General features: G+C 45.0%; 1 protein-coding gene across 2 annotated transcripts in view; it reads left to right on the top strand.

The window, feature by feature from the left end:
• FARSB (phenylalanyl-tRNA synthetase subunit beta) overlaps positions 1-19009 on the top strand; it is a 62416-nt gene that overhangs the window by 15835 nt on the left and 27572 nt on the right. For both annotated transcript variants that reach the window (XM_067538967.1, XM_067538966.1), the window contains exons 11-15: positions 467-528; positions 944-1151; positions 1571-1651; positions 12001-12093; positions 14656-14773. In XM_067538967.1, the coding sequence (XP_067395068.1) occupies positions 467-528; positions 944-1151; positions 1571-1651; positions 12001-12093; positions 14656-14773 (562 nt within the window). The remainder of the gene's footprint in view (positions 1-466; positions 529-943; positions 1152-1570; positions 1652-12000; positions 12094-14655; positions 14774-19009) is intronic.

Below are 19009 nucleotides of genomic sequence, written 5' to 3'. Positions count from 1 at the left end.
ATCTGATTTGTACGTCTGGTAAAACAAGGAGAGAGTGTTATGTCATCTCTTTGCACAAGGTGTCATGATTGCTACCTTCTTGGTAGTTTGATCTGCCCCAGTCACAGCAGCAGAGTTCTAAAGTCAGTCCCGGAAACCTGAGGTCCCATGTGTGACCATTCATTGTGTCAGTGCTTTGTTTTTGGTATTCTCTTTGTCAAATGTTCACTCGAAAGGTATTTCGAGGTGCATATCAATTTACAGCTTAACTAAAAGTAACTTTATTCTAGCATATCAGGATATTGTTTGAGTTCTGTATTATGGTTATTCTAAAATATTGAGCCCAACCCCACATTCCAGACTTCTCTCAGTGGCTGACAACAATGTCAGAAGAAGTTGGATTAGAAAGATGTCAAAGCCAGATTCTAGTAGTCAGAAATGTAACTTTCTATGTAATTTTGTATGTAAACCTTTTTCTTCTGTGTAGGAACTAGCTTACCGAAAAGAAAAGGTGAAACCTGATTTAATTAACAAGAAAATTGGAATCGGGTATGTTGTGCAAACAAATTTTTTAAAAATTTTAATTGAAATACATGAGCTGTGGTAAAATATACTGGTTATTGTGATACTTTTATACTGTGTATTTTGTGTGTTCAGTTGAAGTTTTTTTTTTAGAATGCACTAAAAACGTGCATGTTTACTTGAGTAATTAGATCAACTACCTAATGATGCCTGTGTACTTTCAACTAAGTGAATAATTCTTCATTCCCTCCTATAATTATTGTGTAATGTTACTGGCAGAGAATGTTTTATCTCAAAGGTGGCACTGATGGGTGAGACATACGTATACAGTTTGAAAGTACTTTGAGATCCTTTAGCATTGGAAGGAAGTATGCAAATTAAAGGTAGGATCTTATTTAAAAGCCAGTCAATGTGATGTAACACTGATTCTGTCTTGTTTTAGTGAAACGCCATCAAGTCTTGCAAAGCTGCTGACCAGGATGTGTTTGAAGTCGCATGTCACAGGGAATGGGAACAATATAGAAATTGAAATCCCTCCTACCAGAGCGGATATTATCCATGCATGTGATATCATAGAAGATGCAGCAATAGCTTATGGTTATAACAACATTCCCATGACTATTCCAAAAACATACACCATAGCCAATCAAGTAAGATTGCCCCCATAAATAAATATTCTGTATTGTTAGTAAATGACTAATGTATGCTAGAAGGGTTTTGGGGGGGAAACCGCCCCTCCCCCAAAGAATTAAACAATATTTGGACATGCTTCCCCATGAGAGGCATTTACTAAGGATTGGATACAAAACAGATGCCCAACTGATTTGAGTAGGGCCAAGACCAATGGTTGCTGGTGCTTGGATAAAAGACAGGGTTTAAGCATGGATCCCATATTTAATCTCTAATTGGGAGATGGGTTTTCTCAGTCAACTAGTTGATGCTTTTTGTTGTTGTTGTTGTTTATAGTTACCTCCCTAGCGACATTCACTCTGTTACATGCAGAATCATCCAGGAAAAGCATAAAATATATTTTCAGATTGAAGATGAAAACTGTCTTGTTTTCTTTCAGTTTCCTCTCAATAAGCTCACAGAACTTCTGAGACTGGACTTGGCAGCTGCTGGATTCACTGAAGCACTCACTTTCGCCTTGGTATATTTTATTAACTTTGGGGCTTTTTGGTTGTATGTTGAAACAATTATGGAGCCAAATCGGTATATATTAGTCTTATGGTGTCATGCAGGGTAAATGAAGCTACATTATGTGATCTTGTTTTTTTTATATCCTTGTTTCCTAGTGTTTTGATATTACAATACAATGCGTGTTGTGCGCGTTCATGTCCTTAGGAATTGAATGGCTGATTATACTTTAAATTAAATGCCAGGCAGAGGTGAAATATGGATGCTGAAATGGACTGTTTGACATTTAACTTAACATGAATAGTACTGAGTTAGACTGCAAGACTGTTTTTCAAGATTGCCGGAATTTAATAACAAACCAAATATATTTGTTTATAGTTTAATAATGTGGAAAACAAAATGAATAGGGATGCCCAGTATATTTCACTACAGTTCAGAATTGACAGCATTCCATTCTGAACCCTTTCTTGGGTATTGTAACTTGTCCTTGAATGTTTGCTTGAGTCGTAATGGTGGTATGCCAGGCCTCAGTCATCAAAACAATAATTTTTTTACAGATCTTTTAAAAGCATATTTTAGAAGTATAAATTGTGCATTAATTATACTCTTATGTCCCTCTACAACAGTCTCACTTTCAGCTTCCTGCACAGATATAGACTCTTATAGTTGTTACAGTAATGCCCATAGACCCTTACAAGAGATCAGGGTCCCACAGGACAGAGTAGTGCTTACTACAGTTATGTCCATCACTGCTGTTAGTGTAGTTTTGAAAACTGGAATTGTGCAGACAATTTGTTGATAACACAGACTAATAACTGTTTTTAAAAAATAGTAAATATAAATGACCATGTTTAGTTTAGCGAATCAGGTATTATCAATACACAGCAACTCTTCAGAACTGATTTAAAAAATTTGTTTAGTATGCTAAATATGTTCTTTAGGATAAAAATCCTTGAGGTGAACATTATGGCAGGTCTACATGTGCTAATGTGGCTAATTTGTACCAGATTATGGCCTTAGATTTGAGCAGATCTAGCTATAGAAAGGATTTTCAGAAATGCCTGAGACTAATATAGTCAGTAGCTGACTCTGTATGTGTGGCACTAATATATAAATCTATATATATATGCGCACGCATACAAAAGTACACTCATGCTCCTTTCAGAGACTATTATGTGATTCACAATATTTGGATAACATTTTCAAAAGCATCTAAGTGGCCTATAACACTGAATTTCAATGGGATTTAGGCTCTGACAGCACTTAGGTGCCTTTGAAAATTTACCCTTTGAAACCACAGACCACAATCCCAATGGATAATGTAAAACTAGAAAAATTGGCTTCAAACTTCTCTGTCTCCTGACTTCCAGGCAGTTCCGATGTGATTCTGTACCAGATTTTTCAACTTTGGCACACCGAACTAGTCTACAATCCTAATGGACTATCCAGGATAGTAGCTACCAGTTGTATCACACAGTACCGATATGGGCCAAATGTAGTAAGATTATCTGTAGTAGCACGATGATAGGGGCAGCACAATATGTGTTTCTGGGGCTGTTCAAAGCTTTCACAGATTTTGTTCATGCATTAGTTCAATGAATGTCTCTTCAATGTCAACATCAAATAATTGGGATACTTCAAAATGCTGAATTTATGTGCATCCCAGCAGTACATAGTATCTGACCTTTATGAATTGCCACAGCAAACAGAGGTGATCATACTAATAAGGACTGTTCACATAAGTAGGGATTTGTGGGATCAGGCACTTACGTTGTGTCATGCATGTTATATGTCTGTGTTTCTGCTTTGGCATTAGGATATCTAAACTCTGGCACATCACTATCAGGTTCTTAAAACACAAATATGAAACACATCTATATTTCAGTGTCATGCGTGCTGCACCTTTCTGCAACCTCATGTTATGTTTTGGATGAGAAATGTCCATTAATCATTTAACATGCAATCCATTATTTGGTTTGAGCCCAAAACTATAGCATCAAAAGAGTAACCTTGAGTTCTGTATGATTTAGCTAAAGTTTATTCAGTCACGTAAAAGTCAGCTAACACAGTTTAGCTAGACACGTGAAAACGCTTGATGACAAATAATTCCTGCGAAGATCAGCAATAATTTAAGGTAACTTTTTTCCATTCAAAAGTCCACTCTTTCCGATGGTACTAATTTTGCTCACAGATGATCAATCAACGCCCCTTTTGGAGCACAGCTAACACAAATAGAAAGTTCTAAGAGGACTACAGAATACTAGCAAATCCTCAATTACATGCAAGGTCTTCGTGTATCAGTTTCCTAATGCATTAGTAGAACTCTAAATTCTGGCAATCTGTATTGTGAATCTTAATGGTAGTTTCTGTCACTCAGTGCACAGGTCATCAATGAGCTCAATAGGTTGCTTGTACTATTTTAGTAACTATCTTTTTAAAAATACCTTGAGCTTAGTGGAGACATGATAGAATAAGGTACTACTGTGCATTAATAAGAATTACACAATCTAGCCCTGAACTATCTTCGAGTGATTGCTCATATCCATTCCAATATAGGTGAGTGCATGCCCCGTGCACTGGTCTCCGGAACTGTTTTCCCCTTAGCAAGCCCCGTAGGGTCGGCTTAGGTGCCCCCTGGAGTACCACGCTCATGCCGTGGTATATAGGGTGCCGCCGACCCTGCGGGCCCCCAGTTTCTTCTTTCCACCTGTGACAGTTCCTGGAACGTCTGCCTCTTGCCTCAGCAAGTAGCATCCCCTTTGTTTTGAACTGTTGGTTGTTGTTAGTATAGTTGTTAAGTAGTTAGAGTTAGATAGATATCCCTCAGGGGCTTAAGGTTGGGCCATGCCTGGCTCAACTGGCTTCAAAGCCTGCACCGCGTGCGGAAAGGCTTTTCCCATGAGTGACCCTCATGATCACTGCCTTGGAGAACAGCACCGAAAGGACAGGTGTAAGATCTGATTGCTTTCTATGATGAGGTGACTGGCTCTGTGGATGTGGGGAAGGCGGTGGATGTGATATACCTTGACTTTAGCAAAGCTTTTGATACGGTTTCTCACAGTATTCTTATCAGCAAGTTAAAGAAGTATGGGTTGGATGAATGGACTATAAAATGGATAGTGAACTGGCTAGAGCATAGGGCTCAACGAGTAGTGATCAATGGCTCCATGTCTAGCTGGCAACCGGTCACAAGCGGAGTTCCCCAGGGGTCGGTCCTGGGGCCGGTTTTGTTCAACATCTTTATTAATGATCTGGAGGATGGGGTAGATTGCACCCTCAGCAAGTTTGCGGATGACACTAAGCTGGGGGGAGTGGTAGATACCCTGCAAGGTAGGGATAGGATACAGAGTGACCTAAACAAACTGGAGGATTGGGCCAAAAGAAATCTAATGAGGTTCAACAAGGACAAGTGCAGAGTCCTCCACTTAGGAAGGAAGAATCCCATGCACAGCTATAGACTGGGGACCGACGAGCTGGGCAGCAGCTCTGCAGAAAAGGACCTGGGGGTAACGGTGGATAAAAAGCTGGATATGAGTCAGCAGTGTGCCCTGGTTGTCAAGAAGGCTAATGGAATATTGGGCTGCATTAGGAGGGGCATTGCCAGCAGGTCACGGGAAGTGATTATTCCCCTCTATTCGGCATTGGTGAGGCCGCATTTAGAATACTGTGTCCAGTTTTGGGCCCCCCACTACAAAAAAGATGTGGACAATTTGGAGAGAGTGCAGCGGAGGGCAACCAAAATGATTAGGGGGCTGGAGCACAGGACTTATGAGGAGAGGCTGAGGGAACTGGGCTTGTTTAGTCTGCAAAAGAGAAGAGTGAGGGGGGATTTGATAGCGGCTTTTAACTACCTGAAAGGGGGTTCTAGGGAGGATGGGGCTAGGCTGTTCTCGGTGGTGGCAGATGACAGAACAAGGAGCAACGGTCTCAAGTTGCAGGGGGAGGTCTAGGTTGGACATTAGGAAAAAGTTTTTTACTAGGAGGGTGGTGAAGCATTGGAATGGGTTACCTAGGGAGGTGGTGGAATCTCCATCCTTACAGGTTTTTAAGCTGAGGCTTGACAAAGCCCTGGTTGGGATGATATAGCTGAGGTTAGTCCTGCTTTGAGCAGGGGGTTGGACTAGGTGACCTCCTGAGGTCCCTTCCAACTCTAATATTCTATGATTCTATGATTCTATCTGTAAGGCCTTCAAGCCCCGCACGCAAAAAGAAAAAGACGCGCGCTTGAAGGCCATCCTTATGGAGTCCGCACTTCGGCCAGACTCGGAACCGGTGCGTTCCCTTGTGGCACCAAGCGTCTCCTCAGTGTGGAGCGCTCCACCGGCACCGACGTCGACCCATCAGGAACCGGTGCCGAAACGCAAGAAGAGGAAGGACACCACATGCTGAGACTCCCCCGCTCCGCTTGTCCAGCCTGCGAGGAGTCAGGAGATGCCCCAGCCACGTGCCTTGGAGATTACTCCGGCATCTCCTCGCAGGGAGCCTCCCCCGACTCCTCGACGCCGGAGGTGTTCGCTGCAACATGTGCCCTCATGGGCCATGCCCATGCCTCCGTCTCTCCCCCCCCCCCCCCCTCGGCTCAGGGTGCAGGGACTGGCGTGTCGGGGTAAACCCGCGCTGGGTGGCCCCAGTGGGTAGCAGAGACACTAGTCCCAGTCTCTCCCCCTCCCCCGATGGTCGCGGAGGGTCGAGAGTGCGAGTTCCCCTCCCAGCTCTGACATCGAGTCGTTGAGCTCCTCGACACTGCGGCACCAAGGGTGATCGAGAGGTTCACGCGCGAGGTGATGCCGTTCCAGTTCCGCCTCGTGCAGTGGTGGTAGCTACAGCTCTTGCACCCCAGTAGCGAGTCCTGCACGGCACCGGTCGAGATCCCCGGCATGCGACCCGGCGCAGGTCCCAGTGCACGACGAGTCCAGATCACCGGCACGCAGCCCGGCGGGGATTCCGGCACTGGAGGACATACGAAGGCACCGGTCCTGATCCCCTGTCCGCAGTCCGAGGATCCCGGCGCCGCAGTCCTCGGCACCGGCAACTATGGCACCATGCAGCTGGTCACGGTCCTCGGAGTCGGCACTGCGACAGCACCGTCAGCACCGCTCCCAGTCCTGAGGTAGCAAGCGCTGCCGCAAACGGTCGAGACGGAGGAGGCAGTCGTCATCCAGCTCCTACAGCAGCTTGTCCCCCACCAGCACCGTAGGCTTTCGCACTGACGGTCCTCATCGTCGTCCTCTTGGGGCTGCTCACCAGCCAAGGGCCGTTAGCAGAGATCCAGCGGCTCTGGATCCCGAGCCCTCCATCAAGAGGCGTCCCAGTCGGCACCGATGCCGGCACCGGGCTTGGCTACAAAGCCCCTGGCAGTGGCCATACTGGGGGCCTTAGCGGGCCCAGATGGGCTAGGGCACCGTGTCGGTACACTCGTCCGTGGCCCAACCAGCTCCCCCTCTTCCCCCTCTCCCCTTGCCCCCCCCCCCGTCTGAGCCAGCCAGACAAGGGTCATCCCTCCAAGGAGGAGTCGGACCCTGAGGAGGGTCCCTCCACAGGGCCCTTCCCACAATCCTCCTCTTCGTCCCCGGATAATGCGGCCGCCAGGGACCATAGGGCACCGCTGCCCGATTTTCAAGCACACCAAGAACTGCTCAAGAGGGTTGCGAGCAATTTAAATCTAGAGCTCAAAGAGCTGTCGGAGGAGGAGGACCCCTTCTTTGGTGAGTCGGGGGTGGCAGGGCCATCGAGGGTTGCCCTGCTGGTTCACGAGAGAGTCTTGAAGTTGGCCAAGGCCCTCTGGCAAACCCTTGCCTCGGTTGCCCCTATTTCCAAGGGCGTTGAGAAAAAATACTACGTTCCCGCAGGGGGGTTTGAATTTTTATACAACCAGCCTGCCCTGGGAACACTCGTGGTTGAGGCCGCCAACCAGCAAGATAGACCGGGGGGCCCAGGGAAACACCCCCAAGAACAAAGACTGCAAAAAATTAGACCTTTTTGGCCGCAAGGTCTATTCAACTGCGGCCCTGCAGCTGAGGATAGTGAATCACCAGGCGCTACTCGGCCGGTATAACCTTAATCTCTGGTCCTCACTGCAGAGGTTTGCACAGGCGTTGCCCCAGGACCAGGCAGCGGACTTTGCCACAGTGATCCAGGAGGCTGCTACTGTGGCAGGGGCTTCCTTACAAACAGCCAGCGATGCAGCGGACAACACCAGCAGGGCCATGGTTCGGCCATTGTGATGAGGCGGTGCTCCTGGTTATAGTCCTCAGGACTGTCCCAAGAGGTCCAGCAGGCCATCCAGGATCTCCCGTTTGATGGTGCTGGACTCTTTTCGGACAGGACCGACGATAAGCTGCACACCCTCAAGGATTCGAGAGTTACACTGAGATCCCTAGGGCTCTATACCACTCAGGCCTCGAGGCGTCAGTCTCGGCCACAAGCCCAGCGGCAGCCTCAGCCTCCCCCGAGGCCGCCTCCCAGACCCACTCAACCCAGGAGAAGTTGGGACAGGTACAGGGCTCCTAACCGCCATGACCGCTCGGGGTCATCGGCGGGCCCTCAACACGGCCCAGCCAAAGGGCAAAATAATAAAAGGCAGTTTTGATAGTGCGCACGAGGGTGGCACTTCTTCTGTTCCCCTGGATCTCACCTGGCCATTTGCCCACAGACTACGGCCGTACTACACCGAGTGGCGAAACATCACTTCAGACCGTTGGGTCCTTGGTGTAGTCCTCAGGGGCTATGTCGTCCAACTTATGGCCTTCCCCCCGGACTCTCTCCCTATCCCATCCCTCTTCAGGGACCCCCTCATAGAGGAGGTCAACTCCCTCCTCCTGCTCAGGGCTGTGGAACAGGTTCCTCCACAGGAAAGGGGAAAGAGATTCTATTCATGCTACTTCCTCATTCCCAAGACCAAGGGGGGGCCTGAGGTCCATACTAGATCTCCGCCGTCTGAACAAATTTATCAGATGCCTCAGGTTCCGTATGGTTTCCCTAGCCTCCATCATTCCCGCCCTAGATCCAGGGGACTGGTACACTACCCTTGACTTAAAGGATGCTTGCTTTCATATTTCTATCCTCCCCAGTCACAGAAGGTTCCTCCAGATTTTGGTAGCTGGCTGCCACTACCAGTTCTCGGCCCTCCACTTTGTGAAGACCCTGGGGGCGGACGAGAGGCCGAAGTGTATGGCAGTGGTGGCGGCCCACCTGCGTCGCAGAGGGGTCCAGATCTTCCCCTACCTGGACAACTGGCTGATCCAGGGCAAGTCCAGGGCCCATATGAGGAACAGCCTGGAACTCACTTGTGCAACATGCATCAGACTGGGGCTGCTCATAAACGAGCAGAAGTCCACTCTCACCCCGGTGCAGCGCATAGATTTCATCGGGGCCACCCTGGATGCCACCCAGGCCAGAGTCATCCTCCCACAGCCTCGCTTCGAGGCGATGGCTGCCATAATCGACAACCTCCACAGGTACCCCACGATGACAGCCAGGCATTGCCTTCAGCTGTTGGGACACATGGCAGCCTGTACGTATGTGGTGAGACTGGCTCACCTCAAACTCAGGCCTCTCCAGGCATGGTTGGCCTCCGTATATGTGCCGGCCAGGCACTCTTGGAACAGAGTGGTCATGGTCCCCACGCAGGTACTGACTTCTCTGGATGGGTGGAGGGACCCGGAGGAGGTAGTGAGGGGTATTCCCTTCAGAGACTTGACACCCTCCATAACTTTGATTATGGACGCCTCAGGTGTGGGATGGGGGGGGCCCACATCAGCAGTGACCTGAGCACCCAGGGGCTCTGGTCGTCAGATGAGAGGTGCCTGCACATCAACGTCCGGGAGCTCAGAGCAGTCCACTTGGCCTGCAAGGTATTCCTCAGATTTCTGAGGGGCAGAATGGTACAGGTCCTCACGGACAACACGGCGGCCATGTTCTACATGAAGAAGTGGGGGGAGCGCGCTCCTCGGCTCTTTGCCAGGAAGCCATTCATCTTTGGGACTTTGCGGTGAGGCACGACTTCCACATATCTGCCTCTCACCTCCCGGGGGGTCAGGAACGACGAGGCGGACCGCCTCAGCAGGTCGTTTCTACCCCGACACGACTGGTCACTACACCTGGAGGTGATAGCTTTTATCTTCTGCAAGTGGGGTGTTCCCCAACTTGATCTGTTTGCGTCATCCTGGAACAGGAAGTGCCCGAGGTTCTGCTCGCCTAGGGGTCGCAAGCCGGGCTCCATCTCCGACGCGTTCCTTATAGACTGGCGGGGACCCTCATGTATGCATTTCCCCCCATTCCACTCCGCCCAAAGTCCTCTTAAAGATCAAGAGGGACAAGGCGGACATCATACTGATTGCCCCAGCTTGGCCGACACAGCACTGGTTCAGCATGCTGCTGGACCTGTCCATCGCCTGGCCGCTGCCGCTCCCGAGGCGTCACGACCTGCTCTCCCAGGACCAGGGGCGCCTGCTGCATCCAGACCTGGACTCCCTCCACCTGACAGCATGGAGACTCTGTGGCTGACGGAGAGAGAGAGAGCCTGCTCGGTGCAGGTCCAACAGGTTCTGCTGGGCAGCAGAAAACCTTCCACTCAGGTGGTGTACCAGGCCAAGTGGAAGTGTTTCACCTGTTGGGCGGAGTCCCTGGGTATCCCACCGAGCAGTTTGCCCATACAGGCGATTTTGGAGTATCTCCTCCATCTAAAGCTCCAGGGCCTAGCACTGGCCTCCCTGAGGGTGCATCTGGCAGCCATCTCGGCCTTCCACCAGCCGATGCAGGTGAGGTCTTTATTTTCACATCCCATGTCCATTAGGTTACTCAAAGGGGTAGAGAAGCTATATCCGCAGGTCTGTGACCCGGTGCCTCCCTAGGACTTGAACCTGGTCCTCACCATGCTGACAGGAGCCCCCTTCGAGCCAATGGCTACATGCCCACTGCTTGTCCTCTCTTGGAAGGTAGCCTTCCTGGTGGCCATTACATCAGCTAGGAGGGTCTCTGAGATAAGAGCTTTGATCTCGGAGCCCCCCTACATGGTCTTTTATAAAAACAAGGTGCGACCGAGACCCCACCTGGCATTCCTACCTAAGGTGGTGTCTGTTTCACTATAACCAGGATATCTTCCTCCCCATGTTGTTTCCTAAACCGCACGGTTCGGAGGAGGAGCAGAGATGGCACTCACTGGACGTGAAATGAGCCCTGGCCTACTACATCGAGCGGACCACGCCGTTCCAGAAGTCAATGCAGCTGTTTGTAGCAGTGGCGCACCGGATGAAGGGCTCACCTGTCTCCACCCAGCGCATCTCCACCTGGATCACCGCCTGCATCAGGACCTGCTACGAGCGAGCGAAGGTGCCGCTTCCAGGAGCTGTGACAGCGCGCACTCAACCAGAGCCCAGGCCTTGTCGGCGGCCTTTGTGGAGAGAGTGCCCCTGCAGGACATATGCAGAGCAGCGACCTGGTCCTCAGTCCATACCTTCATGTCCCACTACGCCATTGTGCAGCAGGCGAGAGAGGACGCGGGCTTCAGCAAGACCGTGCTCATGAGAGCTGCTTGACGCTGACTCCTACCCACCTCCAAGGTATGGCTATTTAATCACCTATATTGGAATGGATATGAGCAATCATTCAAAGTAGAAAACAGGGTTACTTACCAGTAACTGTTGTTCTTCGAGATGTGTTGCTCATATCCATTCCACACCCACCCTCTGTCCCAGCTGTTGGAGTCGACAGAAAGAAGGGACTGGGGGGCCCGTAGGGTCGGCAGCGCCCTATATACCGCAGCATGAGCGCGGTACTCCAGGGGGCGCCTAAGCCTACCTACGGGGCTTGCTAAGGGGAAAAAAATTCCGGAGACCAGTGCATGGGGCGTGCACTCACCTGTATTGGAATGGTTATGAGCAACACATCACGAAGAACAACGGTTACTGGTAAGTAACCCTATTTTCTGTAAGTAGTCCCAGTGGAATTGTTTTCTCTGTGCGAAGGCTAATTGTATGACTGATTCTACTGGGACCATTTGCACAGGAAGTTACTATTCAATGGAAATCAGAGTGGAAGAATCTGTCCTCTTATTTTTAAAATAGATAATTATCAATGATAAAAGCTAATAAAACTCTTGTTTTTTCCTGTCAAACTAGCATTATTTTGGTTAGCAATTAACGCATAAATAAACCAGCCCCCTTAAATCTAAGGCTGAGGCTTCATTCTTCACTTTCTTTTGTGCTTACAAGTGAGTGGTGCAAATCAGAGAAAGAGAGTCATGTTAAGGGGCCACAGAGCTATTGTTGATCTTGCATTGTTTGTTCTTGATATCAAGTTCCATCATTGCTTTTTTGTATATTTTAACCATTTGACTGTGGTATTTTATTTTTCTCCCCTTAGTGTTCCCAAGAAGATATTGCTGATAAACTTGGTGTGGACATCTCTGCAACAAAAGCAGTACACATAGCTAATCCCAAAACAATAGAATTTCAGGTAAATAGATTAATTTCGAGTCTAATTGTTATATTACCAGCTTCCCCAAACATCTGAGAAGGTAGTTGTGACCCGTCCATGCCTAGGGTAGCCACCTGAAAATGCCAAGGTCAGGGCAGGCTGCAAAAGGAGAACAGCATCACCCACCAGTGCTGGGAGAATCCGAAGTCAGACTTCCTAGCTAGCCATGAACAATGCTTCTGATTTTCCACACTGGTTATCAAGAAGCTAAAACAAAATATATACAGCCCCCTTTACTGCATTTCAGTCCCTGGTTCCCAATCAGCCACTAGGTCCAGTAAAGAGATAAGTTATTTAAAACTCTATGCTCTTTACCAAAAAGGTTCTCCTGACCCCAGAGAGTCAGGCACATTACCAGATCAGTATCTGGATGGGTTTCAGTCCTTTGATTCACAACTTCAGTTGTAGATGAGTTGATCCAGAGTTAGGTGAAGACTGACAACTGAAGACAAATGGATGTGGTGCAGCTGCCTTTTATGTCCCTTGGCCTCTGCCATGCTGCTTGTGGAAATTTGCAGAAATAAGATGGATTCCAGGGTCACATGAGTAAGTCCTGGTGACTCATCAGGTGTAGCCCCTGCATTCTTTCCCTGGGCTTATTGTACCTTTGAGTTCCCTTAATGGTCCATCAAGCAGCTAGTGCTGCAGCCATCCTGTCTGGGGCGTCACTCAGAAACACAGCACAAGTTGAAGTACTGATATTTCAAACATATCCAGAACTTCCAATACAAATATGATACATGCACATAAACAATATCATATGTAGCAAATTATAACCTTTCTAATGGTATCTGACATAGCATATCTCATATGAATTATTGTAATTTTGACATTGATGTTAAATGTCATAAATGGTCCCCCTAATCCACCAGCATCACAGTAGTAACCAGTCAGCAAGATAACATTACAAAAATACATTTAAGGCTTGCAAAAATTAATTAAATTAAATAGCAAAAGGAAATAAAATATAGAAAATGTGGTGACCACTTTTAATTCAGTTAGAAGTCAATAGAGAGATTATGCACATTTAAGATACAGTTGTTTGCAGTCACTTCTGAGGATCCAGTTCTGTCTCCCTCATACTGAGTAATATTTTAAACAATGTTAATTTAGTGGAATGAGGTACTACTCAATGGGATTGGGGGCGACAAAATTGGGCCCTGCTTTGTTATAGTAATTTCCACCATTGTGATCTTTAAGTCCTAAATCTCTAAGTGTCAGTTTGTATCAGCAGAATCTAGAGTTGTTGCAGAGTCCAGAATTCAACAGAGAGATCAAGTTTCACTCAAAATATAGGTTAGTAAAGCCAGGCTTTTTGATAATTTAAATTCCGTAGAAGCGTTGCCATCATTTGTAAATTCCAGTGGACAGTCTAGTCACACTGAGACAATTTGAAGAATTAGGTCACTTTATTAAGGCTGGATTTGAAGGCAGGAACAGTAAATGTGTGTGAACTGCATTTGAAAACTCACTAATGTGAGTACCTGGTGTTTGATTCCTTGTGTATTTATCGGATATTTCTGGTTGTCTGTCACTCTAGTCTCCACATATTTTAAGCTTGTTATAGTGCAGTATTTTACAATATCACCTGTGCCTTTGACAGACACCAGCAGGCCTCTGGATGACTGTTCAGAATTCATCTTAGTATTTACCTTCTGTATAAATAGGAATTGTCTTTGTAGGGTTAAACTTGATATATTATGCCCCCATCATCTTAAATCCGAATTTCAAAATTTAGTTTAAACCCATATTTTAACTTTCCCATGTAACTGGCTGCCACCTTGCCATGTCTTTTTGCTCCTGCTTTTGCACCACTCATCCATCACTTGGCTATTGTTTTGAATTTTTAAGGTTTGTTCACAGCTGGCTCACAAATAAATAGCTTCAGTTGTCCATTATATATCCACTACAACAAAGCAAAGGAGCGGGTGAACTCTTAACCACCAGATCCTCTATTCTGGAGCAGGAACCCTTTGAGCTCTCACCACTGACAATGAGAAGTAGAAGAGGAATCATTTGCATCTGCCATTCTCTTGCTTTAAAATTCATGAGGACTCTTGCAATATGGCAACACATTCCTTAAAAGTGTAACTGATGATACATGTCACTTTGCATAAGAAATATGTATGAATTATTTTAGTTCCTTAGAGAAATTCTCAATCTATTTGTTTGGAAGCAGGGTTGTCTTCTAGTTAGATCTGGGGACTGGGAATGAGAAGTCCTGGGTTTTTCTTCCTTGCTGCATCATGAAGGTGCAGTACAAACTCAGGCAAGCTGCTGAAGAACTCTGCCTCAGTTTCCCCTGCAAAATGTGGCTCTGAATGTTCATGTGTGTTCGTAAGACAGAAAGTGCATAATATCTACATTTTCAGGTTTAATAATTCTAAAATAGACATAAACTGCTAAAATTACTCCATTATTTCACCTGGCTGTTTTAAAATGCTAATTCCAAATAAGCAAACCTAGAAAAGATAAGGCACTTATGTTAACAAGCAATCTGACAGGTGGTTTCACACACGCAATTTCATGTTTGACCTGTAGGTGGCACGCACCAGCCTCCTGCCTGGACTCCTGAAGACCATTGCTGCTAATAAGAAAATGCCTTTGCCTCTGAAACTTTTTGAAATCTCTGACATTGTTGTAAAAGATTCCACCAAAGGTAAGAGAAGCCCATTGAGCACACAATAGCTTTTAATTTCCTCTGTGACAGTATTTATGATTTTCTGAAAAAGCCGTGGCCTGCTTTGTTTTAAATTATTCCAATTTAAGAGGGTGCTATTTCTGTAACATGTTTTTCTATTAAAACATGTCCTACAGTGTTAATTATTTTAATTTTTATAATGTCCAGCCATTTAATTGGACATCCAAGGACCCTGTACTGTATCCAACTTCATGGGCAAGTACCTCTCAAGAAATGCTTATTTACTTGATAAATGTTTGGTAGTGGATAAATCTCTGTTCATCAAAAATATTGCTACAGAATTCATTCTCACTTAGCTCATGCTTACAGCACAAAAGTAGAACTCCCTTGGTCAAAAGGCCAGTTTTTTGTGGTATTTATGCATCTAAAGAGGCAGATAAGCACCTAACATGCACTGAAATCAAAGTGAGTTTGGTTCCTATGTGCTTATGAAAAGCTCACTAGACACCTAAATACCTTTACAGATCTGGCCCAGAGCTCTTTAGGCCCTTGAGACTTAGTGGTTATGACAGATTGAGACCTCCCCACTTTGGATGCAAACAGACACACTTGCTTTCTGTGGCCTAACAACTGCCATTGCCTTAGTCCTTGAAAGTCCTTAGTTCTACCAGCATCTTTCTTGTTGATCTTGGTCAGGCATATTGCTCCTTTTGCTTGTAATGCTTGCAGATGAGGCCTTGGCACTCTTCTTGATGCTGTTGAGGTGCAGTGCCATTGTAAACCTGCTGTGTCACCACTAGGGAGCTGGGTCACTTATCACAAAATCTTGTGATTCTGAAGTCTTGGCTTGTCCCACATAGACAAATAAGTGAGGAGATCTGTAAGAAAAAGCTCAACTCCTAGCCACCTTGCCCCAGGGCAGAGTCCAGGACACAGTAAGTTTGCCAGTGAGGATTTGTCGCTCATCATGTGACAGCTCAGATCATGCTACAGAAGTTGGACTCGATGACTGCAATGGTATTTTTAAAATCTCACTTGGGACAATCTTTATGGGTGCTCAGGTCCTAGTGGGGGATGGGGAGGTGGCTCATGCTGAGCTACCATATCTGAGGCCCTGGTGGACCTGTACTGGGAGCATGAGACAAAGGAGACAATCCTATCGGCTAATACTTATAATTCTGCAGATTTGATAGTAACTTTTTTTCCTCTTAAGGGTTTACTAAAAATGTGATTCTGACCTGACATTTTCAGTGATTATCTGACCTGACAGATTTGTCTGTTTAAATTCTCTATTTTGTGACCCCTTACTCAGTAGCTAATGACTACTTTACTTTACCATTGTAATAGATCTGTAACCTATGTTATATCAATACTAGGGCTGTGCACACCCTTCTTTGTGTAAGTGGGTTTTTTTGCAAGTGTATTGCTGTTTCTTGGTGAAGACTGGGGCAAGTCCATATGCAAAAAAAAAAAAAAACCAAAAAACCCACGAAATTCTTGGTGTTATAAAATTCCCACAGATCTATCAAGTCATCTTCTTGAAACTGTTTCCGTTGTATGCAATGTGTTGAGATAGAAACATATCTCCTTTAGTATCACTGCAGTCTTAGTTCTGTTATATTTTAAATAGCCAAAGTAGCTAGTTCATGTTTCAAGGATTTTAATGGGATTCTGCATGGGTGCAGGATCGGGGCCTAAAACAGCATAATTTTTATTTGGAAAATATATAAAAGTGTTGGAACTGTAAAGGGGGAAAAAACCTAAACCTGTTAGTTTTTTTTTTAAAAAACAAAAACAAAACAAACACAAAAACCACCCTCAAGTTACTGAATCTGTTTTTCTTTACATGGTGCATGGTGGGAAAGCGTGTATGTGGATATATTTTTCTGCTGGCAAGACCTTGTGTGCTGAGTTGCAATCTTGGAGCAAATTTTTGCCACTTCATAATGAAAAACACTAATACTACCTTAAATACAGTAGCAGAAATGGGTGCTGCTATATCATCTGGTTTCAGCTTGTAATGCTGTGTTTAACCTATTTGGTGTCTGTGAGACACAGGTTTACATAAGACACAAACAAAATAGCAAGTAAATTGCTTTGTTGATGGACTTAATTTGTAGATTGCTTAAAAAATATAGCCAAGAAAAACAAACAATTTTAGCAAAGCATGTGGACTCTTTTTATTAAATGCAGACAGTTTGGTGATCTAGGCTCATTCCTTTTGGGCAGCGAGGCTGCCAACATGCACAAAACATGGTACAGATGGCAGAATAGCTTAAGCATTCTTCATAGCTGGTGTAAGGCTTATTTATGTTGGAGGGGAGACAGCATTCCTTCTGGCTGCTTAAATGTACCAGTTAAATAAATTACTGTTGTTCATGGGTTCTGACTGTAGATCTTTTAAGCTTCCACTTATACAAATGGTCACTTAACAGTTTTATAAAAGTCTACTCTTACAACGTACTTAAAATTTAGCAGTAACCATTGCTGCAAATTAAAGATATGTTCTTTGATATAAGGACTTTGTATTTCTATGTGTTTGGACAATGCGCAGTACAGTTTGAGAATTACCAGAATAGAAATAATAAAACTGTGTTTTAGATATACTTTCAGTAAATCTGCTAAAGTGTCTTTTCCAGATTAATTTTCAGGCCTTAAATCTAAATGTGCCATGTTCACAGTTTCAAGGGAAAAAAGGAATGAGAAATCAGCAATAGTTCTGTAGACATTAAACAATATCTGGTTGTCCTGTTTTCACATATGGAATGAGATTCTCTGTAGTATGCTTATGTTATCAGTCTGATTAATTTTACTATATCATATTTTTGGCATGCAAGATTTCTAATTAGTTTGAAAGTATGGGTTAGAAGAGCATTGACACACTCAGACTGTGAAGTAGCATCCCGTAGTCATTTTGTGTGTGAATGAATATAGCTGTATAAATGCACTGTTCTTTAATAAAAATATTTTTATGCTCAGAACTCATCTTTACTAAGGTGAACCGAACATTGTTGTCGTCCTAACATATCAGACATAAATGGTTGACTTACTAAATATGGAAAATTCATGCCACATTCAATAAAAATAAAACCAAATCTGACTAGAAAGTTTTCTTCTTAAAGGATGAGAGAGAGAATGCAGGGTTTGCGCATCTATTGCACAGTGCTGTGCCCCGTCTGCAGAGTTATATAGAATATTGTCTTGCAGTTTGGTCTTATTGTTAGGTTGGTAAAGTCTTCGCTATTGGAGTCTACAAATCATACTAGGCCAGGCACCGTAATGTCACATCCTCTCTTACTATGATGAAAATATACATCATCCCCCCCTCCGAGTTTTCTGCCCAATGACCTAGTGGAATTTTGCAAGACTGCAATAGTCTGCCTCTAACATGGCTGAAATAAATTGAGAATGCAGTTGTACTTGTTTGCATGCATTTTCCCAAACAGTCTGACTTGCGTGCCTTACTGTAATTGCATAAAATTGGTTGATTGCAAGACAAGTGTCTAACTGAGCAGGTGTATTCTTTCAAAAATCCCATCTTTTCTAAAGCCTCTTAAATTACTAGGGGGCAGCATGTACCACAGTTTTATCTTTCATTACGTTCTTTTGGCTCATAAAGTCCTAGCCAGCTGCCCATCCTTCAAATGGTTTTAGAGCAGCATCTCCAGGCAGTGCTTTGAAGTCGGTGAAATACATATATAATTTAGGCTGACATATTTGGCAGGCTCACTTAAAAACCGAATTGTTTCATGGCATGACACAAGTGCTCTCTTAAATGAGTTACAAAGAACTGAGGCATTTCCAACAAACCCCAGCTTTGGCATAAAGTTCAGAATACTTTTTTCCTGTAGTGTGCAGTGAATGAACTTCCTGTGATCTGATGTATTGATGCTCTAAAAGACTGAGCTTTAAAGCATTTACAAAGCTTGGAAGGGTTGAGTGAACACAAAATATAGTCATTAGTTAAGATTTATACAGTCATTTTGAAAATGTGAAAGTATAAGAATTTGAAGTGTTTTTATCATGACACCCTTTTTGTTCACGATGACAATATGAAGAAGTTATATATGGTGCCTACCTAGCATAAGTTACCTGAGTAATTGTGAAGTAAAATTCAGCCTAACTTTGTTGCTATGTTTTCTAATAGCACCTACAATATGCTAAATACTGTACAAAATAGCATCTCCAAAAAGCTGGCATTCTTAAGGACAAAACAGACCAAGGAAAGGGGAAAGAGGAAATAGTAAACAAGGT

This window comes from Emydura macquarii, unplaced genomic scaffold, assembly GCF_026122565.2.
Source record: "Emydura macquarii macquarii isolate MOO-44397 ecotype Brisbane River unplaced genomic scaffold, CSIRO-AGI_Emac_v2 contig_499, whole genome shotgun sequence".
NCBI lineage: Eukaryota > Metazoa > Chordata > Testudines > Chelidae > Emydura > Emydura macquarii.
Note: the sequence above shows the minus strand (reverse complement) of the source record. Positions and strands in the feature narration are given on the sequence as shown.